Below are 23,134 nucleotides of genomic sequence, written 5' to 3'. Positions count from 1 at the left end.
GATTTGAGAAGGTCGACATGCAAGACAAATGTAGATGTTGGAGACCGAAGACTTGGTGTCTCAGATTCATTGCCGTAACTGTGTAGCTATACGGCCTACGGTGAATTAGTATTAAGATGTTCTGTTCTACAGGATTATTCTGAGGACCCAGGCAGACAAAATGCAGGAATATAATTATAAACTATGCTATGTGTAACTCAGAATATTTTTTCACCTGAACAGCTGAATAATGTCAGTAATTTCAGCATAGTGATAGTAAGCTCACTGAGGTTGATAATTACTTTTCTCAAGTCTGTGAGCATATGAAGTAAGGGTCATCGTTATTAATATCTTTGATATGTGTATATAGCTGTGTAGTTACAGTTCCTCATTGTTCTTGCTTTTTGTATATTTTTTATTCCTAACACTGATTCAGCTTGTGTTTCAATTAAAGAAATTTTTAAAAGATATTACAAAATTATCTTTTCTGTTAACATCATTGATTTTACTATTTATCTGACAATCAGATTTTTGGATGGCAAACTGCTTGATATCAATAAAGACTTTCAGCCGTATTACGGCGAAGGAGGACGTATTCTGGAGATCCGGACCCCGGAGGCAGTGACCAGCATTAAAAAGCGAGGAGAGAGCCTAGGCTATACAGAGGGGGCCCTGCTTGCACTCGCCTTCATCATCATCCTCTGCTGTATCCCTGCCATCTTGGTAGTTCTGGTCAGCTACAGACAGTAAGTATTCCCACTTCTAAACATGGCCTGATCGAAAAGCCATCCCTGGCAACGTGGCTTTGTAGTCGTAAAACAGTAATGATGCTACCATTTAGGGGATTGCTGCATCCTTCTTGCACCAAGCGGCCTTCCTTTAAGGCGGAACGAAACAGACTTCCAGCATTTTCGCCCGATTCCTCAATGCTGCCATGTTCCTAACATGCTCTCATCCGTTAGGAATTTTAGGGTAGCTCCTGTGGCTTTGTTCGTGCCCCTCATCGGGTGCAGAGCCTTGCGAGAGAATACAGCGGGTGTCCTGGGGGAGGTGTCATATGCAGCAGAATGCCATATCCAGATTCCCCGGTTTCTGAGGAAGGTCTGGAACCTATCCACACTGTCATGACAAGTTTTTGTCCGTGTTGTTACACTGACATCTGTGGAAGTGATCGCAGCGTTGGCAAAATCATTTCAAAATCATAGTATGCCATGTGTAATTCTCCATGAGGTTTCTTCCTTCCCGGATAGCCCTGCCAGATCCTATAGTATAACATAGGACAGGATATTTTGGCTGCACAGGCCTTACTCATTTCTTGTTCGTACAGGCAAATACATTCATTTAAAATACCTATCTTTGGGGCGCCTGGGTGGCTCAGTCGGTTGAGCGTCCGACTTCGGCTCAGGTCATGATCTCTCGATCTGTGAGTTCGAGCCCCGCGTCGGGCTCTGTGCTGACAGCTCAGAGCCTGGAGCCTGCTTCACATTCTGTGTCTCTGTCTCTCTCTGTGCCTCCCCCGCTCATGCTCTGTCTCTCTCTCTCAGTCAAAAATAAATAAAACATTTTTTAAAAATTAAAAATAAAATACCTATCTTTTACTCTGTCCCTTCAAAGTAGTGAAGTAATTATAGCTGATTTAAGCATCTGTATTTGAAGTCCTCTATTAAGCTATTCTTTATTTCACACCAGGTACAGGGAACTTTTGTGATAGAAGTCCAGGCATTTCAGGTATATCCCTATTGACAGTGATGGGTAACGAAAGTTGTGGAATAGGTTGAGAAGAGAGGGAGCCCTAAGGGTGCCATAAAATGAAAATAAATAAGACAGGGATCATAAGTCGTATAAATTACTTGACATAACAAAGGGTAAGACAGAATGGTGCAGCTGCTCTTCATCATGTAAAATACCTGCAGGGAAAGCACTAAAATAGTACTTATATATTCTTAACGTGTTATCTTTGTTCTCTAACACTGAGAATTTTCTTTCAGATTAAGTAAGGTTAGGTAATTGCAACCTAAAAGTTGAAAAGTGTGCTCTGCATGAAGATGCCATAGGGATATTTTGTCATCGCCAAAGCCATGTGAAGTTGCAAACAGAACTTTCAGGTTGACCTACTGGAGTCTGATGTATCCTTAACAAACGCACCAATTCTAAAGGCTAGAAACAAACTTAATAATGGACAAATGGTTTTGAATTACTAAGCCATCAATTCAATATTAATTTTCATGTTGGAGCGAACCTGTATTACAGTTATTCTGTTTCATTGCACTGTTTCCCAGAGGAATCCTGCTCACAATAAAATCGGAGAGAAAACTTTTATCTGGCACGTAACACAGTGCTCAAAACTGAAGCATCCTGGATGTTATAATTTAACAAACCACTAAGACGCTTGCCATTTAAACGTTTCATAGATGCATAATTTAATATCTTTTTGGTTCAGTAATGAGTTCTATACTCTATGAATTGATTGTAGTCACTGCTTTTTGTAGACCGATGGAATTAAACAAGATGAGTTGTGCGCCATGTGTCAGTGTAAAATTCTCACATTTAAAACTCTAGCTTTTGTACTTTCATATTCTGCTTGTACATAGGACTGGAACGGATGGCTCTTCTTTCCTATTAACATTCTTTTTTTTTTTTTTTTTTTTTTTTTTTTTTTAATTCACTGTACATGGAAAACCAAGAAGCAAATGTGAAAAAAGTGTCATGGATTCATTATCCAGGAACGTCACCTTCCAGTTCCAGGCTCAGCTTCAAAGTGAAGCCCAGGGTATAATCAGCCCACTGCCTGCCTTCGTCTCTTTAACATTCTTCAGGCACAGGACGCCAAGAAGCCAGTTATAAAGATCAGATCACCTTTAATAACTCATTTCTCTATCAGAGTTCAAATTCATGTATCCATGTTTTAATCCAGCTTTTTTTTTGAAATCCCATTTAGTTCATTTCTTTGTTTTCTTGTTAAAAAAATGCTTTCACAGCTTGTAGGACAGTGACAGCAACAATAAAGCATTCCCCCATTTTTACTTTCTGAACTGAAACACTCAGTTTCCCTACTGTGTCAATAGGTCTGTGTCGTTATGAGTTTCACCAGTAAATTATTCAGAATTTGGAATAAATCAGATGTTAAAATATTATGAACGCAGGATTTCTAATGTAGCTTTCTCTTTTTTTTCTTATTGCTTTCCAAAACAGGTTTAAAGTGTAAGTATAATTAATATCTCGCATATGATTTTACGTAATATGAAAAGGAAAGGCCTGGATTCTACTGATAAAGTAGTCGGCCTGCTCAGAACCATGGATCACCGGTCTGTCTTGTGTTTGCAGAAGGTGTATACTTTGGTTCAAATTCCCATGTGCTTTTGTATGTAAGGAATCAGGCTGGGTTTTCACATGGGGATAGGAGGGAGGAAATGTGAAAAAGACAGTTGACTCTGACGGTTCCCACTCTTTGAGATTTGGATTTTGAGGAAGGAACTAAGAGTTGGCTGTCCAGGACATTCAATAAGCGTGGCTGCAACTCCAAGGCAAGAATCCCAGGCCTCCCAGGAGTCCAAACGAAACAAAAGCCAGCCACGTCTCTCTCCCAAAGGGGCACCGTAAACTAATGTCAAACATGTTTCAAATCATTTAAAATGAAATAACTTTTCTTGAACTAGATGGAAGATGAATAATAAAGAAAAATTATGCATCTTCAACGTGCCTCACCTGAGGAAGGAGACCCACTCCGTGGCCCCCAATTATTAAATCACATTTTTATAGATAGCTTGACTCCTACCTTTCATATTCCTATGTCACGTAATATGCAAATATTTCTACTAAATTCCAGCCATTATTTCAGGGTAGATATTTTAAAGGGGAAGAAGATACAGGAAAACGATACTCTGTGGGGATGCTGCTGTAATCACACTGGTTTATAAGTGCTAGTATGTGTGTTAACGATTTTTTTTAAGTGGGTTCTTCTGAGAAGTGTATGATTTCTAAAACGGTTTTCCACAACATCCCTGCCTTCTCAAAGACGCCAAGCCGAGTGCACCAAGACAGCGCGAATCCAGTCGGCATTACCCGCAGCCAGGCCTGCTGCACCTGCGCCCGCACCTGTGGCCGCGCCCCCGCCGCCCCCGCCGCCCCCTGGGGCGCACCTGTATGAGGAGCTGGGAGACAGCACCATGTAAGTAGGCCAGGGCGCTGCTCTGCCAGACAGGTGGGCCTGATGGATGCTGGGTGGTGAGTATTTCATTTCCACCCGATGCGGAAACACGGTTTGCAGCCTACTTCATTTACTACTGTAAATGGGAAAAAAAGAAAACAAATTGTTAAGATGAGAACCTAAGAAAAGTCGATTTGAAAAGTCATAACCAAAACACAAACAAACAAAATAACATTTTAAAAAAATGAGTAGAGAAAGAAGTACTTGGCTGGAGGAGAGACATCTGTAGATGACTAGCTTGAATCATATAATCTCTAAACCTTCACAGTTATGCACTTTTTTTCTCCAAAATTCAAAATACATTCTGAAAAAAATTTTTTTTCTCATAAGAAATAAAGACAGGGTAAAGCACAATCATAAAAGAGTAATTCTTGATTTAGTATCCAAAGGCAACTCTTATTTGGTAATTTAAAACCAATGGTACGGTCTAAAATCATAGACTCCTTACAGAGACTGTCTCGGGATGTCATAGGATGGAGTAATTAAAATCTGAGTGAAAATCTGAAACCCAAATAAAGAATTAAATATTAAATATCCAACCCCTTAAAGAATATGCTTTTTATTATATTCCCCTCAAAAGAGACTGCTGTGATAGCTTAATACTTCTCCTGTGTTATTTGGAACCTCTAAGCAATATTAACTCATACACATTTGAAAGACTTTTAAAGTATTGTGAAAAGACTTCACAGATGTTTCCAGATTGGTGCTACCCTCATAACCAGATCCCTTTCTGACTTATGTAACTTGCCTACATTTTAAAAATTAAAGAGGAACTATTTCTGGACATGAAATGCAAAACAACCAAGGATATTATAAAATTTTGAATCTGACTAAATTAAATCCAAGACACCTTTTATTAACTAGAATTTGGCAGAGTTGAGGGACTAAAACACATTATTCTACTCTGTTACATTTGTTGCATTCACTAGTAGGAATAAAGCAAGCCTCAAAAATTAAGAAATTTACCTTTTAATGGGAAAACCAGTTTTAAACACATGTATCGATAATTTTGTCATATTACCACTATTTTTATGAATATAATTTATTGTCAAATTGGCTTACATACAATACCCAGTGCTCATCCCGACATGCGCAAGGTGATGTTAAGAAGTCTCAAAAATGTTAAAACTGATTTTAATGTTGTATATTTGAATGCTAAAATTGAATTTAATGCTTGACAGCTTAGTATTTGACATTCTATTTCTAAACTAACAATATAATACAGGATTCATGCTTTAAATATAGTTTTAATTTTTTAATGAGCTGAAAATGACGGTATCTTTTTGAATTACTGGTGAATGTAGGAATTGAGCCAATACGATTTGATTCTCTTTATATTAACCACCTCTCTCCAGCAAAAAAATATTCAGAAACTAAGAAAGACTTATGTGTTAAGTTTTATTGTCTCTGAAATTACTGAGGGATATATATTCATTTTTATTTAAGAAAAGTAAGCATACTATAACATCATCTGGAATCAATATAGTGTGGTGGTGATCATTTTCAAATAGCAACAGTTAAGGACTACTTCTATTTGAAAAATTGTGATAGACTAAGTAGACAGTTTTGCAATTATAATATGTATTTAATGAGGGATCCTGAGTTCTGCACATTTAATTATCTTTAACAAATGTTTGACCTATCTCTTAAAAAAACTTTATACAAGGATTCAAACCTTATGTTACTAAAAAATGGACTAGCTCCAGATAAATTATTATCAAATTTAAAAGAAAAAAATCAAAGGTCATTTTGAAAAAGAATCTTCATGAACTAGTTGATAACTTCGTACGGATTCAACAACCGCTGTGATAGTCATCATAGTATATTATATGTTTACTTTCTTCCAAACCCTAGTTCTATCTTCTCTATAAATCAGCGCGGACTGATTTTTTTAGTTAGGACGTAGAAACTATTCTTAGAATCTCATTGAAAATTTCTGTTTGGGGGCTGAAATCAGTCGTGTGTAATGAAGGTGAATTTTGCCTATGCACGGGAAATGGATGGCTAGCTACTTTCTGTGATGAGACCACTGGATAAGTGCCAAATGATTTTATCTAAACTATTGGCACATATCATTTGTATGAGTAAATACACAGAAAATATAAAAACATATGTTTTCTTTTCTGGATATACATATTAAATGTTTAAAGCAAGTTCCTGTTAGTATTTTCATAATCACCTCCAATTAACTATAGTTCAAACTCTTTTTTTTTCTGTCCCATGTTTTCTCTTTCCCACCTGTGGATACATAGGCATAAGTAAGTAAATAATATCATTCTAATACAAGGCATTAGGGTAAAAAGATACAATAGAATAGATTAACTGCTGTTTTACTCTAAATACAGTAATCGTCATCTTCTATTATGGAGTCATCGGCTTTTAAAAAGAAAGTCCTATCTTCCATATCTCATTCCCTTTTGGTATCTTGAAATGGCGTGAACTTAAAACAAGTGTTTCGCTGACAGTACCTGTGCCTCTCAAGACAAAGTATCAAAATTCTTAAAATGCTTAAATTTAAAGATATTAAAATATCCTAAAAATATTTAGATACCTCTCCATCAAAAGTGATGTAGTATCATTATGTATCAGTCTTTCCAGGAAAAATTAAACAAGAACAAATCTATAAAAAATTGCCAAATAATATGTCAAGTCCATTTTTTGAAAAAGAATGACTTGGCAAGATCAGAAGTAAGTGTTTGTTGTCTGTTTAATCCACATTATGTGTCCTTCCTGAATTATTCAAGGGGGCCTGACGCCCCACATCCACGTGTAGTTTGTATCTTAGTGAAATGATTCAGTAACAACTCTGGCTTTATATAGCATTTTATTGCCTTATCTGTCATTCTTATCAGTGCGGCTACTTAATTTTTATTCACAGTATTTCCTTTTATTTCATTCCTGTGTGGCTAGAGATTAAATAATAACCAAAGTCAACATTACTCTGTTTGGGCTTTGAGAGCAAGACTCAATGAGAGACTAGTGGGAAGCACCCAGCCTTGCCGGGAGGTGGGGGGACGTACCGATGCTTTCCTTAGAGACCCTTACTCACGTCCCCTCACCTACTCAATTGCGTTTGTCACTCGCAGCCCGTCACTCAGTGTCAGTGTCTGAGCACATCTTGCAGCGATATCGAAACTGTTATTTTACCATAAACCTTTCCTTAAAGTCGGTCTTGACCAAAATTGGATGCAGATCATATTCAAACTAAATACCACTAACCCCTCTTATGGTAATGTTGATAGCGTTTTAAAACTGATGAAGCTTAAAGTGGAAATCGAAGAAAGTAATCTCTGTCAAGGTTCTGGCATCAATTCCATTTCTCAATTGTGATTTTGAGCCCTGTGAGAGAAATTTCTCCCGTCTGTCCTTGGAGAATAGAGAATTCCTTTCTGCCTTCTCTGGTCAACTGCATCGCAGGTACCAGAGTGCTTTTAGCTCCAGGGCAGAATTACTGAGATGAGAGATAATGACCCCGAATCAGATACAGCGAAGGATCCTTTCCCCAAAACCAGCAGCTCTGAGCACCTTAAAGCAAAGCAAAGGATGTAAAACCATTCGCCAAAACCCTGGTTTGCGCTTTGGAGGATCGTGATTTCTACATAAGAGAACTGTTATGGGGTGCCTGGATAACTCGGTCGGCTAGCCTCCCACTCTTGATTTCACCTCAGGTCAGGGTCCCACACTTCCCAAGTTCCAGCCCCATGTTGGGCTCTGTGCAGAGCCTGCTTGGGACTCTGTCTCTCTCCCTCTTTCTCTGCGCCATCCCTTTTGCCCTCTGTCTCCCTTTCAAAATAAATAAAATTAAACTTTATTTAAAAAGAGAGAGAACTGGGATGTCTGGCTCTGGATACTTCGCTGTATCAGAGTAATCGGGGGAAAAAAAATCAGTCTGCGGATTGACACAGTTTTTAAAAATGAAAATTTCTCCTGCCACTCACAGCTCTCAGGCTTTTCCTGCCCTGCCTTTCTGAGACCAAGGGCACGAAAGTAATCAGTAGATTAGTGTCACTTGGCCTCTTGTGTCTTGAAGTAGTGACGAGAACCATAAAGACGTCTTTCTCGTCAAAGTTGTGTCACAACCTGTTTCCTTACATTTCATTATGTTCTTTTCTTTCAAGTCTTTTCCTTCTCTACCATTTCCAACAAAGCAGGGGAAATAAATCAGTCTCAGAAGACAGGAAAAATCAACACAGTGGGATGCCCCTTTCTCCCAGCACTGTTCGGGCTCACAAAGAGGCTCGTGTAGACGGACCACTTAACGACCAGCCCGCATCGGCAAGATCATTCCCACTGGTATCTGATGAGGACGCCTTGAGTACCCACGGTACTCTTTATAAGGAAACCATAGATCCAAGACCAACAAATTCAGACTTTTTGCTAAGAACAGATTTCACAGACTCACTTTTACCCAGAACGAAAGGCAGGAGTAAGTCCCTGAGGGGCCCGAGAGAAATGTTTCAGAGGATGTGGAACCAGCCAGTCTGCTTCCCTCAGAGACCAGTGTGGGAACTTCCCAAGAGACCAGAGACCACAGATCTGCAGCACTGGCAGAGCAACGGGCGGGAAGGTAGAAAGGAAAGCCCTGGAACCTGTCCAAACCAAAGAGGTAGCGGGAGGCCCCTGCCGAGAGCCAGGGATATGCAGGCGGCAGAGAGAGAGGAAATGAGGCCAGGTGATTCACTGCCTGTGTTGGGAACAGAACACGTGGCATCTCCATCTTCAGACTCTTCCTGTTTCTCTCCTTCACCTCGCTCCTCCTTCTCCACTTTGCCAACTGTGTCAAGAACTGTGGAGCTCCAGTCAGAGCCTCATGCCGCCATTTCTCCGGCTGACTGTTCCTTGGAACTTTCTCCTTCGACGCCTGGCATTTTGCATTCTCCAGTCTTTAGGAGAGAGGCACCCGTGTGTATGCTGACTGTCGAAGCTGAAAGGAACATTTTCGAAATTCTTCCCGAACCACCCCGTATCTCTCCTCCTCCAACTCCTGTTGCTTTTTCCTGTCTTCCTCCTTCCCATCCTCCTCCTCCACTTCTTCCGCTGTCCGGCCCCCCTTCCCCTCCCTCTACTTCTCCTTCCCTCCCTCCACCATGCCCCCCTCTTCCTTCTCCACTGTCTCCTCCCCCTTCGGTTCCGTCCACCAGGTGTGTCCCTATACCAGCTGTTAAAGGTACTGTCGGTGTAACACCAGCGGAGGAAAGGACGTCCTCTGGGACACAGCTGCCAGCATCCACCACAGAGTGCAAGGCGGATCCCCGAAGGGAACCAAAAGGCATCCTCAAGCATATTAAAAACGTAGCAGACCTTGAAAAGTCAGTAGCTAACATGTACAGTCAAATAGAAAAAAACTTCCCACCAATGCACAACTCAGACCTTGAAACTAGTTGCCCTCCAGAGACAGAAAATGTGGAAATGACCTCTGGACAAAACCAGGGGAATTTGCACAGGATTGTCGAGGGAACTGAAAACCGACCTCACAGCGAATCTACTTCCCTGTAATGTTGCTCTTCGTGTTTTAACCGGACAACTCTTTTGTTGACCGTAATCTTCAAGTGGAGGCAAATGGGAACGTTAGAGAAGATTCCATTCTTTTGCCCAAAACTCCGTGCAGTGCTGTTTTTTCCCTCATTTTTTACTTTTAAAGATTATTAACCTCATCGTTTCTAACTCATATTATAGATTTACCTTAATTTTCTTAACTACGAAGTAGCATTATTTGTCTACGTTTGTTTTAAAAAGTAAGTAACTTCAGTCTATTTTTCAGTGGGAATATGTGGGCAAGAAAGTTAGATATCCAACTTAAACCAATGGTTTGTTAACATGTTAATGCAGTAACGTCTACATTTACTTCCTGATCATAGTTTTATTTGAGTGCTCCAGGAAAAAGAAAAAAAAAAAAAAAACTGTTAAAATAAGCTAAAAAAATGATATCATAGGTTCTGTTTCTTCCTTGAAGCCTATGTATTTGGTAAGATTAAATACTACCAAAGTAAAAATGTTATGTATCTAGAAATGTAGGAGTTGACAGACATTATGGTGTTCCAAAATAAATCCCAGGTGCTATAAGATGTAGTCATCTGTTTTCTTACATGAACAGTCTTCAGTCTGGCTTGCTTTTATCTTACTAGTGTGCTTATACAGTTGAAAAATCTTTTATGTTTTCAGTTACTGTCTTAGTCTACTTATTTCTCATTATGCTTTCTCTTCCCCTCTTTATAATGAAAATAAATCTTGAGCTGTTGGCTTTTATAAGACATTTCATTGTTCCCACAGATGTTGACAGGGACCTTCGGTTTTGCTTGTCCCCATTATGTTATCATCTTGTCATTATAATTTTATCATAAGATTCTCTTTCAAAGAAAATATTTATCTCAGTTTCATAAAGAAATTCTAATTAGTTTCACCAAAATAAAGTTAACTAAATGTCTACAGAGGTTTATCTAGTATGAATTTAGTTGCTATTTGATTGATGAAAATTATAAATGTTTTTATTAAGTTTGTCAATAATATAAAACGTTTGCCTGCCGTAATTTTAGAACAGCATTATTGGCTTCATTTCTAGTTACCTGTAATTACTCTAGATAAATCATCCAAACTTATTTGTATAAATAAGATATAAAAACTTTAAATAGAAATCAAGAAAGAATATGTCTGGTGAAGTGTCATCAGTTTTATATAGGCTTTTACTCTTTGTTTTAAGTGAAGAAGATAAAAATTTATCCTCGAAAAAAAAAAAACAAAACAAAACCAAAAACACGTTATGTTGTAGTTTTTCTCAGAACTCAACTTGGAAAATTCTTAAAGACCTCAGCTGAGCTAAGTGCTATCTTCCTATCTCTTTAATGAAAACTACACTTGACTAGCAAGTAATTATTCTGTTTTCCCACCTAACCCATGGAATAAATTTTATTTACTGGAAATCCCCACTTTAAATACAAGTGTAATTATTTGATTTATTCTGCAGTTTTAATATTGTAGAAGATAAAAGTTTGCACAGGAAAACAAAACATGGTTTCAAAATGTAGACCAAAATCTTGCCAGGTGATCTCCATTGTAGATACCTAATATAGGCCCGTATAATGCATCATTTCAAAGATTTTGTTCAGCTCTTACATTATGTGATATTTCTTCAAGAATTTGGTCTGTCATCCTTAATAGTATCAGATTTTTTGAAAAATCTATAAATCGAATTATTTTCATTAGCTCCTTTGCTTCAGATTCTTTTCATCCAAATCAAGAGTAATTTCCTTCTTGGGGTTTTTGAACCTGATTTTTTTCTGTCTTTCACTGAAACATTTCAGTTGGAATTTTTGTTGGCAGCTGGTCATATGCATTGGAAGTTGTGCTATTTGGCGGACTCTGACAAGGTATTATTCATAATTGTGTAAGCCTTTCATTTGAGTGTGTGTGTTTTTTAAGCTATTTGTATCAACTTCTTGGATATGAGAAATTTTTAATATATTCTCTAAATAATTATAAAGAAATATTATGAAAACCCCAAATAACAGTTTTATATAGGTATGTGCAGCCTCACTGAGTTGTCACACTGTCTTTTCTGTATCATTTTTATAGTATTTGTTTAGTCTAAACATTTTATTAGTATATTACACTTTTCAAATGAAACATCCATTCCCATGTTTTCTATTTAATAGTTTTTTATTTCATGTTCTATTTAGAGATCCCTGGATTCATTGTAAAAGTCTGTTCGAATGCCTTCTGCATGAGACCTATAAATATTCTTTGAGTTCGTAGGCCAAAATATTATTTCCCTTCTCAACCCATAAGCCCCCACAACCTGCCAACGAACCTCCAGAATCATAATACATTATTTGTCTTCTGCATTTATTATGTTCCAATAGTGCATAAGAAATTATTAGATGCCTTGATAAAAGATATAAGTAAGTTACCATATGTTTTCCTTATTATTAAATGCATACAAATGGTATACAATGATAATTAACACACATGGAATACCATCTGCATAAAAATGCATCAGTATTATGTGACTTGTCTTGTAAGAGTCAACAGAAAGTCACATTAATTGAAAGCATACAGACAATTATACATATTGATTCTGTTCTGTACTTTTTCTAAGTCACTTTCTGCCTTTGAGCTGAGACAATCCAAATAACTACGTGAAAGACAACAAAAAGATTAATGGAAACAGTGTAGTTCATCTATTGGTATTTTATTCTCCACACGTAGGAAAAAGACTGCTACTGAAAAAAAAACAAGCACCAAAAAAGGCAGCTTAAATATCCTGGAGAGTAAAGTCCAGCTTTCGTTGGACATTTATATCATGTATGTGACTCAATTCTCATTACTAAAACCTAATTATGAGCTTTCTCTGTCTCTGAAAGATATAAATCCAGGAAACTTCTAAATGCTTTAGAAGGATTATAATTTGCATAACTAGTGGCAGAATCACAGAAGCAAAACTCACTGAAGGTCCATTTCAGATAATAAATTGTGACAGGATTAACTAAGCATTATATTACCATTATTACCAACCATTTCAATCAACAATGCCTTAACCACTTAAGATTTGTTCAGATAAGTAGACTTCTTTTGTAAAGGCCTTGTAATATTTTAAAGAAATTTTCTACAGATATTGTTTTGTTGGACTTTAAAGTTATGGGTGCCTCTTCGTAGCAGTTACTAGCTTTATATACTCAGTCTTTCGCACCATACTATACATATAACACTTTAGATCAACTGTTTAGTGAATGAGAAAAAATCTTTATAATTAAAGACATTCAATACTGAAAGCATTCTATATATATATATATATATATATATATTTTCCCCTCTCAACTACAGTCAAACCTTTCCCCAACTTGTCCATGAACTTTACAAATCCTTACGTAATATTGAATGTTTGGCTCTTATACCTCTGACAATAGTCAGCTCTTATATTATGTCTGATAATGTCCTTGACCCTTAAAGGCTAGTCAGTATTTTGCATTCATTATTTTTAGAATAAATTGATGCAAAGGGACAAAAAAAAAAAAAACTTACAAATGTTTGGAAGAATATATTGTAGTCATTGAGGCAATTTTTTCATTCTGTACCAGTATGCTTTTCATGTCTAAAACAATCTTTTCCCCAAATGAGCATCTTATATACATTAAAACTTGTCTAGGATGCAGATGATATAGAATACTTTTGATCCACTTGACAATAACAGAGTCAAAGTGTGTTATTATACACTACTGGGATATAATAGACTGTGTATGGTTGAGTATCATATGGCATGTGGGTCTTGGCTGGTCGCTGTTTTTAGTAAAGCAGGCATGAAACTTCGATCCTCCTGTCCTGATACTGCCACAAATTGTATTTCTCACCGAGACAATTTTTAGTAAAAATTACCTTCTCAGTGTCCCTCACATTTTTAAAAACACCCTTATCTATAATTTTATTTAATCTGAAACTCTTAAGTTGTTTAATACTGATTTCTTTGTTTCTGCCTTGCAGGAGAGGGTATGCATCAGAGGTAAGGGCTTTATGGTATTGATATTATATCAAGCCTACTAGGAAAATATTTGTATTATAGGAAGGCCTGGTTTACATTCTTTCATAGCCAGGGTATTCTCCTTTATTTCAACAAAACTTATAAATGTGCTGTGCTATTTATTCTCTTGTGTACCTGTTACCGTTTTGTTTGGGGGTTTTAAGTGGGTGAACAAATACCAAGTGCTCACCTTTTCAAGGATAAATCATATTTTGCCTGAATTGCTGTTACTTGATATTGTCCAATATTCCACCAAATTTATTTCTTGGAAGCTATAAACCTAACGTAGCCACCTAGGATTCCTTAACTTTTATCCTTTTTACCAGTCCAAGGCTCCTTCCCAACATATTCAAGCTAAGATTGTAAAGAGTTGTGAAAGGTCAGACTGAGAAATCTCTGGCTTTCCATCGTGTTCGTTTGAGTCTGAGTCTGTGGAGACGATAGTGGGCGTTCTGGCCAGTGGCATCTGGCTGGCCCCTCGGAGAGTCGTACTGCCGATGAGGCCACCGAGAACCCAGCAGAGTTTAGCAGACAGCTTCCCAGTCAAGATAGTGAAATGAGTGTGCACCCTGATTGGCCAGTAGTGTAGAAATGCACAAATCCTAACGTGTTTGGAGATCAAGACGAATGAATTTAAGAATAACTGGTTTTCGGGGACAATTATAACAGCTAACAGACCGGATCAGGATAGCTCTAGCTCCAACTTCCTGCTTCCTTAAGTGAGTGCCTTAACTAGACCAGCTCGCTCACAGCCGTGTCGTGGAAACTGTACCCTTCAATCTCATAGCTGTCCTGCTGGTCCTTTCAAGCGTCTGGTTCACTGCTGGAACTTCTCCCGGAACATCTGTGCCCACATTCCCAGTGCTTCCTGTAAGATTCATGTTGTGTAGCTACACGCCCCCACCCCTCAAAGCGTGGGTAAGCCACAGTTTGATAAATTATCGTGAAACGGACCAATAGAGACCTGGTTTCCTTTCAGTAAGTATGGGTGAGGTTGGGAGGCAGTAAGAAGTGATCCCCACGAAATCAGAGGAAGGACGATTTCCCTAATCACAAAGAACCTCCGAAAGTGTGCTTAATGCCTGACTGTAAGCAACTCATGTTTTGGTAAAAAGAAAAATGGGGAGCATTTCTTAAATATTGATGATGAGTATATTACAACTGTATCGTGATTTTGTGTGCTCTCCCCTTCTCACTAATGAACCTGATTGCATTTAATGTGATTGGGGAGGAAAAAAAAGAGGGGCAATTTAAAACAAGGGTAGACTTGTTCAAAAGGATTCTGTGGCACTTAAAGTGCTTTTAAGATCATAAGCAACTATATTAAGTTTGTACTAAAAAGTTATTTATAAGTTTCTTATTAAGGTGATTTGAAGTTAATCACAACAATGATGAGATTTTTTTGCGAATCCCTATTATTTTATGTTCTAACATAAATCGTCAAAATATCGGTTGCTATCACATGAATGATCAATCATAATCCCAAGGTAACCAGTTTTAAGCTGTGGCCCTCTTTTTTCTCTCTTTTCAATCACGATCTTCCTTTTCCACCCGAAGTCTTTTCTAAACCTTGTTCTATTTTAACTTCCTTTGGCAGCAACAGCAACTGCTGAGGCCTTCTCTTCTTAAACCAGAGGTATCCGTTTTCTTTTCTTTTCAACCTCGCTGAGCCTTCGGAATTAAGGCCCGTTCTACCTGTAGGCAGACTGGGTGACTGCCAACACGATTGTACAAGACAGACAGGAGGTGGTTAAACATGAACACAAATAAGTAGGCGAGAAAATCACTCCTCTCCTGCTGGCGGGGGGCGGGGGGGGGGGGCTGAAATTCTGAACCCTTAGCTCTGTTCTCTAGGAGTTAGACAAGGAAGCCCTTGGCTCCTGTTGAAAACAAGCTCTCATTGAAAGAGACAGATCACGAACCTGATCATTCTCTTGTCTCAGTGAATCTAGATGCATCAGAACCCTTCCTGGGACCAGTCAGGGTTTGAGGAAAGAGCTCTGGCCTCTGTACTGAAATAAGGAAAAGTAGAAATTGGGTTGTGATTGACACTCTTAAATCATTTCATGGGATTCAAACATGATGCCTTTGGACACATGTCTATTTCAAAATGCCTAGGACATTTTCTGCTGCCATGAGAAAAAGATAATCAGAATTTTAAAATGAATGCACATAATTTATACTTGTATGCACTATGCACTATCTAAATTTTTTAAAATAATGTTTATTTTAAATGTATCTTTCTTTTGGCATAGTTGGCTGCCAAAGTGCGATCCAAGTGATTAAGTGGTTAGAATTGACTCTCTAAAATTTGGAGGTTGAGTGGCAGGAATATTCAACTTTTGTAAACTTTTAGCTAAAATTTCTAGGAAGACATTCCCATAGACTACTGAATCAGATAACTTGGACTTAAGATCCGAATGGCAATTACTCGATGCAAAACCATAGTCAAGATATGCTCCTTCCGTTTCATCGTCCCCAAAATCTTGGCAGTAATATTGAATATACAAGCTCCTACCTCAGCCACCGGAGCACGGTAGGAAGAAACTCAGCAAATGGTAGTAATACTGTTGCTTTTGTTTGCATTAGTATACACGTTTACACTTTGTCAGTAATTTGCCAAAATAATTCTGTCTTGTCTGTGTGCTCAGAAAAAATGTGGGGCAACAGGGACTGCATGGGGCAGTGGAAAGAGTTGATAGCCCCAGTCTGTTCAGGCCAATTAGGGAGCCTGATGGTTGCTATGCCTTCCCTCATGTATGTATGTGTCTGTGTATCTATGTACGTATCTATGTATCTATCTATGTGCCTATTATCTATAATCTATCTATTATCTATCATGTATCTACCTATCATCTGTCTACCTACCTATCATCTATCTGTTAACTATCTATCTATCATCTACCTCTGCATAGTTGATGCTCTGCCCTTCAGTAACTGATGATATAAGAATCCAAGAGGGACCCTTCAGATGATTCCCTTCTACCAGCTTCTGTCTTTTCCCACCTAGCTCAGACAACACAGTGACTGATTGAATCCAGGATTAAGTTTCCTGGATTCCTTTCCAATTGCTTCTATCCTTCTGTGATATTTTTTAAGTCATCTGATAACAGGTATATATCCTATTCTCCCTTTAGGAGAATAAAAGTGTGTGTCTGTAAAGGAAATTATTTGATTCTAACTCTGAAAATCTGAAATTCACTCAGTTGCATTATGTTTCCGTAAATACTTGTTTTTCATTATTGCCAAAAGTTATCAAAATTCAAAATGACTTTTGTTTTTAATTGTTGTAACGACACATAACTTGAGATCTTCCCTCTTAAATTTTACATGGATAACACAGTGCGGTTGACTATAATAACACAGTGTTGCATAAAGGATCTTTAGAACTTTCCATCCTGCTTCACTGAAACTTTATACCCGTTGAAACCGGTTCCACATTTCTCCCTCCCCCACCCCGTGGCCATATCATTCTAGATTGGCAATTTTAGACACCTTGTTCAATGGGATCATGCAGTATTTATCCTTCTGTGACTGGCTTATTTAACTTAGCATAACGTTCTCAAGGTTCATCCATGTTGCTGCATATAACAGCAACCCCTTCTTTTATAAGGCTGAGTGATATTCGCTGTATTTATGTACTGCATTTTCTTTATCCATTCTTCCACTGATGAACATTTAGGTTTCAACTTCAAAATCTGTTGGTGGTCTTTTCTCAGTCTCCATATGCATGACACTCAACATGCATTGGCCAAAGAGTTTAAAAGCATTAGTTCTGAAATCAGTTTGCTTCATTTAAACCAGTATAATTGTGTTGGGTTTTAGATGCGTCAAAAGTCCAAGCCTACCGATATGAAAAATATAGGTAGAGAGATTTATATTTAAAGTGTTTAGTTTGAATAACTTAAATTTAGACTTTAACTGTGTCCCAATTCTTATTGACCTCATTTCCCACTACCATTTTCTGTAATGAGCACTTTTTGTTGAAATATAACTACAGACATAAAAGTAAGCAAGTGATACTGCACAGCAGGAAAAAGTTTTACAAAATGCACACCCCCTACTAGCTCTCTAGAAGCCTGTCCATACCAACACCCGGATATTATTTCTCCTTTCCGCCAATGACTCAGCTGGCTTGTTTGTTTTTTCCTAAGATAAGTATGTTAGGTAAAAAAATAAATAATATAAAAAAAAAAAATATATATATATATATATATATATATATAATTTCAGCTTTGTTTAAGTATATTTGACAAAACCATAAGAAATTTAAAGTATACATTGTTGTGATTTGCTATGTGGTGAGAACAGTTATCTTTTTTACCAAATTTCAGTTACACAGTTATCAACTGCAGTCACCATGCTATACATTCAATCCTCAGACCATTCTCATCTTGTAGTTAAAATCTGTACCCTTTTCCCAACTTCTCCCCACTTCCCCCAGCCCCTGACAACCACTTTGCTAATCTTTGTCTTTATGAGTTTGCCTTTTTATTTTTATATATTTTTGTACTCCATGTATGAATGATACCATCCGGTATGTGTATTTTTATGTCTGGCTTGCTTTCCTTAATGTAACACTCCCAGCTGCCACCCATGGCCAGACTTTCTTTTTAAATGTAGACTTGTAGTGCACGGTGGCAAGACGGTAGCCAGTGAGGTTTATCCAAGGTACTCTTACCACTGATTGGAAATTTTTCACTGGCTTCTGACACACATATCTGTTTGTCTGTGTTTCAAGCTTATGTAAATAGGATTATATAGAATCGTGTGTTTCTTTTGCCCATCACTCTGTTTGGGAGGTTCATCTCTGTGACTGTGTGAGGTAGGTGTGTGTACCTCATGGACTTCTGCTCTGGTTCTGGTTTTTGGCTTTTACAAGTGATGTATTTTGGTGCACATTTATACTCATTTATGTTCAGCATATAAACTGAACTATACTGAATTTTTGTCAAAGGATATGCATATATTTGACTTTAGTATTACTGCCAAACATTTTCCAAAGGATTTGGCACATTTATAATCTCTCCGAAAGTATGTGAGACTTCCAGCTACCCCATGTCACTGCCAAAACATGTGACTGCTGATCTTGTTGTTTGCTTGTTTTAGCCATTCTTGTGGGTAGACTGAATTAGGTGTTTTGTTTTTCTTTTTCAATTTATTCTTATTTATTTCGAGAGAGAGCAAGTGGAGAAAGGGCAGGGAGAGAGGAAAAGAGAATCCCAAGCAGGCCCCTCACTGTCAGCCCAGAGCCCAACTCAGGGCTCAATCTCATGGGCTATGAGAGCACGACCTGAGCAGAAATCAAGAATTGGATACTTAACCGACGGAGCCACCCAGGTGCACCTTAGAATTAGCAGGTTTTAAAATGTAAACATCCCTGAGCGGTCTCACACATTAATGTTGTGTTGAATTAATGTATAAATTATCATCATCATATCCTTTAATAAAAATAAATGTAATGAATAGAAGTGCTCCGGGTACTATGAAGCTGTTCTTAGGAAATGAAAAAATGCTAAAGATAACATTGTAATTCCTTCAGGCTAAAGTCTGTTAATAAAACAAGTTAAAATACAGTGAAATATATTCTACTGGTAGTTTGTAAAGTTACCCAAGAACAAGTGAAATGCTCATCTGTAATCTTTAATAGATTCACCTAATAGATCTAATAGACTCACCATTAGAAAAAATGTATTTTTTTTACCCCCTCCATTCTAATGACATAACTTTATTTCATGTCAAATAGTTGGAGCCAGAAAAAAATGTTGAATATGTTTAACTAACATTTGAAATTAAAGTTTGTTGGCAGGAGTGTTCTGAGAGTCATGGGGATTCTAGGTCTGGAAATCTAAATTCATAAGATATGAAATGTGATAAGAATTTATTTTCAAATGCAATTTCTCTTTTTGAACAATAGGAGTTATCCATGGAGTCTGGAATTGATCCTGGCCAGGAATTTGGACAAGATTATTACAGTTATGAGCATGGGTACATCTTCAGATTTTTTTTTATCCAGTATCAATATTTTTATGAAAAATGAGTTATTAGATATTACTAGCATTTGTGTTGCAAATGTGATTTCATCCATTTCATCCTTGAAAATGAATTATGTATCTACTTTTAGTTTCAATCGGGTTTTATCCATTTTTTTAACATTCATTTCTGGTTTGATGTTCTATGCTGATATTGACCACAACTCTAATGAAGCAGTAAAATAATTCAAACTTATTTAAATGAGGAATAGAATTCAAACATATTTGCTCAATTCCTGAATTCACCATTTATTTCATAGGGTATGTTTAATATTTGATGTAACTAGTCAGCCTCAAGACTTGCCCAAGAGAAATTAGGAAGAAAACATACTTTAGAACCCAGTAATAAGCATTTCAAGCCACCCTACACACATGTTAACTGCTTTCCCAAAACACAGAAAGAAAATGTAAATACCATTCCAGATCATGTCTGAAGCAGGTCTTTGCTGTAACTATAGAGACATTATGTTGTGAACAAGCTATTAGTTTTACAAAGAACCTATTTCATGTTCTAAATTCTTCAACTCATTAAGGAACGATATGCTGTTCCCTTCTCCCTTCACACTAGCCTCTCCCCTAACCTGAATCTGAAATAACCTGGTTCTTTTTGCTGTTATTCCAGGGCACCGTCATGGCAAAATCCATTGGCCATCAGGTTGTAGTTCTTGCTCTATGTTTTTAGTAACTAGTTGATAAGGAGCATGATAGGTGCTGTAAATAGATGTCTGTTGATTGACTGATGAAGACAAAGAAGAACACCGAGATCAGTCAAGGTTACACGGACCACACAGAAACGTGTTGAAAGTTGTAAGTTTCTGTTACAGGTATGAGATGCCTCAGTATGGAAGCCGTCGCCGTCTCCTACCACCAGCTGGACCAGAGGAGTATGGTGAGGTGGTTGGTGAAGCCGAGGAAGAATATGAGGAGGAAGAGGTAATGTGATGTGTAACCCTATTTGAATAGCAGGCTACAAAATATTTCAAAAATCAGAACTCCCATTCACTTAGTACATGTTTTTCATGGAAATTTCATTATGTGGACCATTTCATCACCTTGTTTATAGAAGGAAATTCATTACTGTGTATGTTTAACTTATTTCCTATGATAAAATATTAAACACGTGGAGTAAAGCCACAATGAAGTTTATATCTTCTAAAATCCTAAATGTGACTCCATAAAAATAACACAATCAAATTCATAAAAAGTATTTTGCAAAACAGTGGTCACTTTGGTTCCCACATTATCCAGCATATCTAAAAATCATGAAAACAGTATAGTTATCAAACAGAAGGAAAGCATTACCACCAATATTTTTAATGGAATTCTATCACTTAGTTTTAATTAACAGGAGTCATTTATATACTTGTCTACAATATTTACTCGACACATTTATCCAAAATAAAAACAAAAACAAATGTTGCTAAGGTTTTCCCTGTTCAAAATTAAGAAAATAGTCAAATTTCACATACACCAGTCAGATAAATTTTGTTTAAGAAAACACAAAGTGTTTAATCAACGTGTAGGGATGGGAGAGAGAAGAGTTAACGATTACTTCTTTCTCTTTTGATCTAAGACGCAAAATAAACTCTGAATAAGAAACAGAAATGTGAAAGCGTTAGATTCTGGTAATACAAAGTACAAGCCAAAATAAAATACTTTTTTGTGATCACCCTGTGCCTGGATGCAGTGGGGTGAACGGTGGAGAGCCGCCTGCTCATTCTCTACAACTAGTTACAACCTGCAGGTTCATCCCTGCCCAACTTGTGTGGGACAAGGTCACCTGGTAACCGTCCCCCAGCTGACACTTCACTTGCATTTTCGTGATTTTCAGGAAAAGGCAAAGAAAATTAAAAAACCTAAAGTTGAAGTCAGAGAGCCTAGTGAGGAGGAGGAAGTAGTTGTCACCATCGAGAAGCCACCGCTGGCCGAGCCTCCCTGCACCACGTGGAAGAGGGCCAGGATATTCCCGATGATCTTCAGGAAAGTTAGAGGGCTGGCCGAGAGGAGGGGCGTCGTGGACCTCGAGAGTGAAGAGTGGCAACGACGCCTTGAGGAAGCGGACAAGGATTATCTGAAGCTCACCCTGGACCAAGACGAGGCCACAGAGAGCACGGTGGAGTCAGAGGAAGAATCCTCGAGCGACTACACAGAGTACAGCGAAGAGGAGTCGGAGTTCAGCGAGTCGGAGACCACGGAAGAGGAGTCTGAGTCAGAGACGCCCTCGGAGGAGGAGGAAGAGAGCTCTACCCCTGAATCCGAAGACTCGGAGTCCACAGAGTCAGAAGGAGAGAAGGCCAGGAAGAACATCTTTCTTGCCAGAAGAAGGCCGGTTGTTGAGGAGGTCAAGGAGGTCAAAGGCAGGAAACGGGAGCCCCCTGAAGAGCCCGAGGAGGAGCCCAGGGAGGAGGAGGGAGGGCCAGCAGCAGGAGGGGAGAGCGAGCTGGCCTCCGTGGACGAGCTGGCAGACCTGGAGGTCACCGAGGAGGGGAGCGCAGAGGCGGCCTCGGGGGAAGAGGGCTCGGCCAGCGAGGAGGAGTTAGAGCCAGCCAGTAGTGTTAGCAGCAGCAGCAGCAGCAGCAGCAGCGAGAGCCAGTCTGGAGGGCCCTGGGGCTTCCAGGTGCCAGAGCAGGACAGCAGCAGGGACGCACGCCGGGACAGGCATCCGGGAGGCTCCGAGGGCTACGACACAGCCCTCTGAGAGCAGGACAGGTGGGAGTGTGTGGTGCTCCTTGCTCTGTGTGCTGTGCCCTCTGTGTGCTCTCTGGGGTGACGCCTGCAGGGAGGTCGTGGGCCTCCTCTCTGACCTGACACTGGCATGCCCGAAAAGGGCAGCCCACGCTGTCCACGCGTATGTGTGCATTAGAGGGTGTCAGGGGACACGGACTCCCCTCTCTTCTGGGTCGTGGAAGACAAGCGACTAATCCATATTTAATACTTCCTAGTGGGGCTCCTGGGAATGCATCTGGCATCACGGCTCACCAGGGACACCCGGCCTGGCCGCGTGGCTTCGTGAATCCATACGGGGGTTTCAGCTCAACTGCAGACCGTAAAATCAGGACACAACTTGCAACAGTGACAGCTCTAAAAGTCCACTTTTGTCGATGTGTACATTTCGACTGGCCAAAAGTAGTATATAAAATACCACACAGGGGCGTAAATGTCCGACTCTTGATTTCAGCTCAGGTCATGATCTCACGGTTCACCAGGCTGAGCCCCACGTCAGGCTCTGTGCTGACAGTGCAGAGCCTGCCTGGGATTCTCTCTCTGCCCTTCTCCCTCTTGCATGTGTGCTCGCTCTCTATCGCTCTCTCTCAAAACAAGTAAACTTAAAAAAATATCCCACACATGTTCAAACAGGTTTGTAGCTGGCGCTTGGAAATACTAGAAGCTAAGTGAAATTAAGTTGAA

At 38.8% G+C, this 23,134-nt stretch overlaps 1 protein-coding gene across 14 annotated transcripts in view; it reads left to right on the top strand.

Moving 5' to 3' along the window:
* PCDH15 (protocadherin related 15) overlaps positions 1–23,134 on the top strand; it is a 926,293-nt gene that overhangs the window by 897,822 nt on the left and 5,337 nt on the right. For 3 of the 14 annotated variants that reach the window (XM_053207159.1, XM_053207161.1, XM_053207157.1), the window contains 3 exons: positions 507–716; positions 3,977–4,147; positions 8,305–12,933. In XM_053207159.1, the coding sequence (XP_053063134.1) occupies positions 507–716; positions 3,977–4,147; positions 8,305–9,682 (1,759 nt within the window). In that variant the 3' untranslated portion in view covers positions 9,683–12,933. Of the gene's footprint in view, positions 1–506; positions 726–2,663; positions 2,943–3,171; positions 3,181–3,976; positions 4,148–6,438; positions 6,445–8,304; positions 12,934–13,657; positions 13,677–15,291; positions 15,331–19,611; positions 19,683–20,550; positions 21,184–21,557; positions 23,120–23,134 lie in introns of those variants that run through there. The other 11 variants (XM_053207162.1, XM_053207164.1, XM_027049937.2 and 8 more) reach the window with 11 other exon arrangements.

Source organism: Acinonyx jubatus, chromosome D2 (genome assembly GCF_027475565.1).
Source record: "Acinonyx jubatus isolate Ajub_Pintada_27869175 chromosome D2, VMU_Ajub_asm_v1.0, whole genome shotgun sequence".
NCBI lineage: Eukaryota > Metazoa > Chordata > Mammalia > Carnivora > Felidae > Acinonyx > Acinonyx jubatus.
The sequence above is the reverse complement of the archived record's forward strand: the minus strand, read 5'-3'. Positions and strand labels throughout refer to the sequence as shown.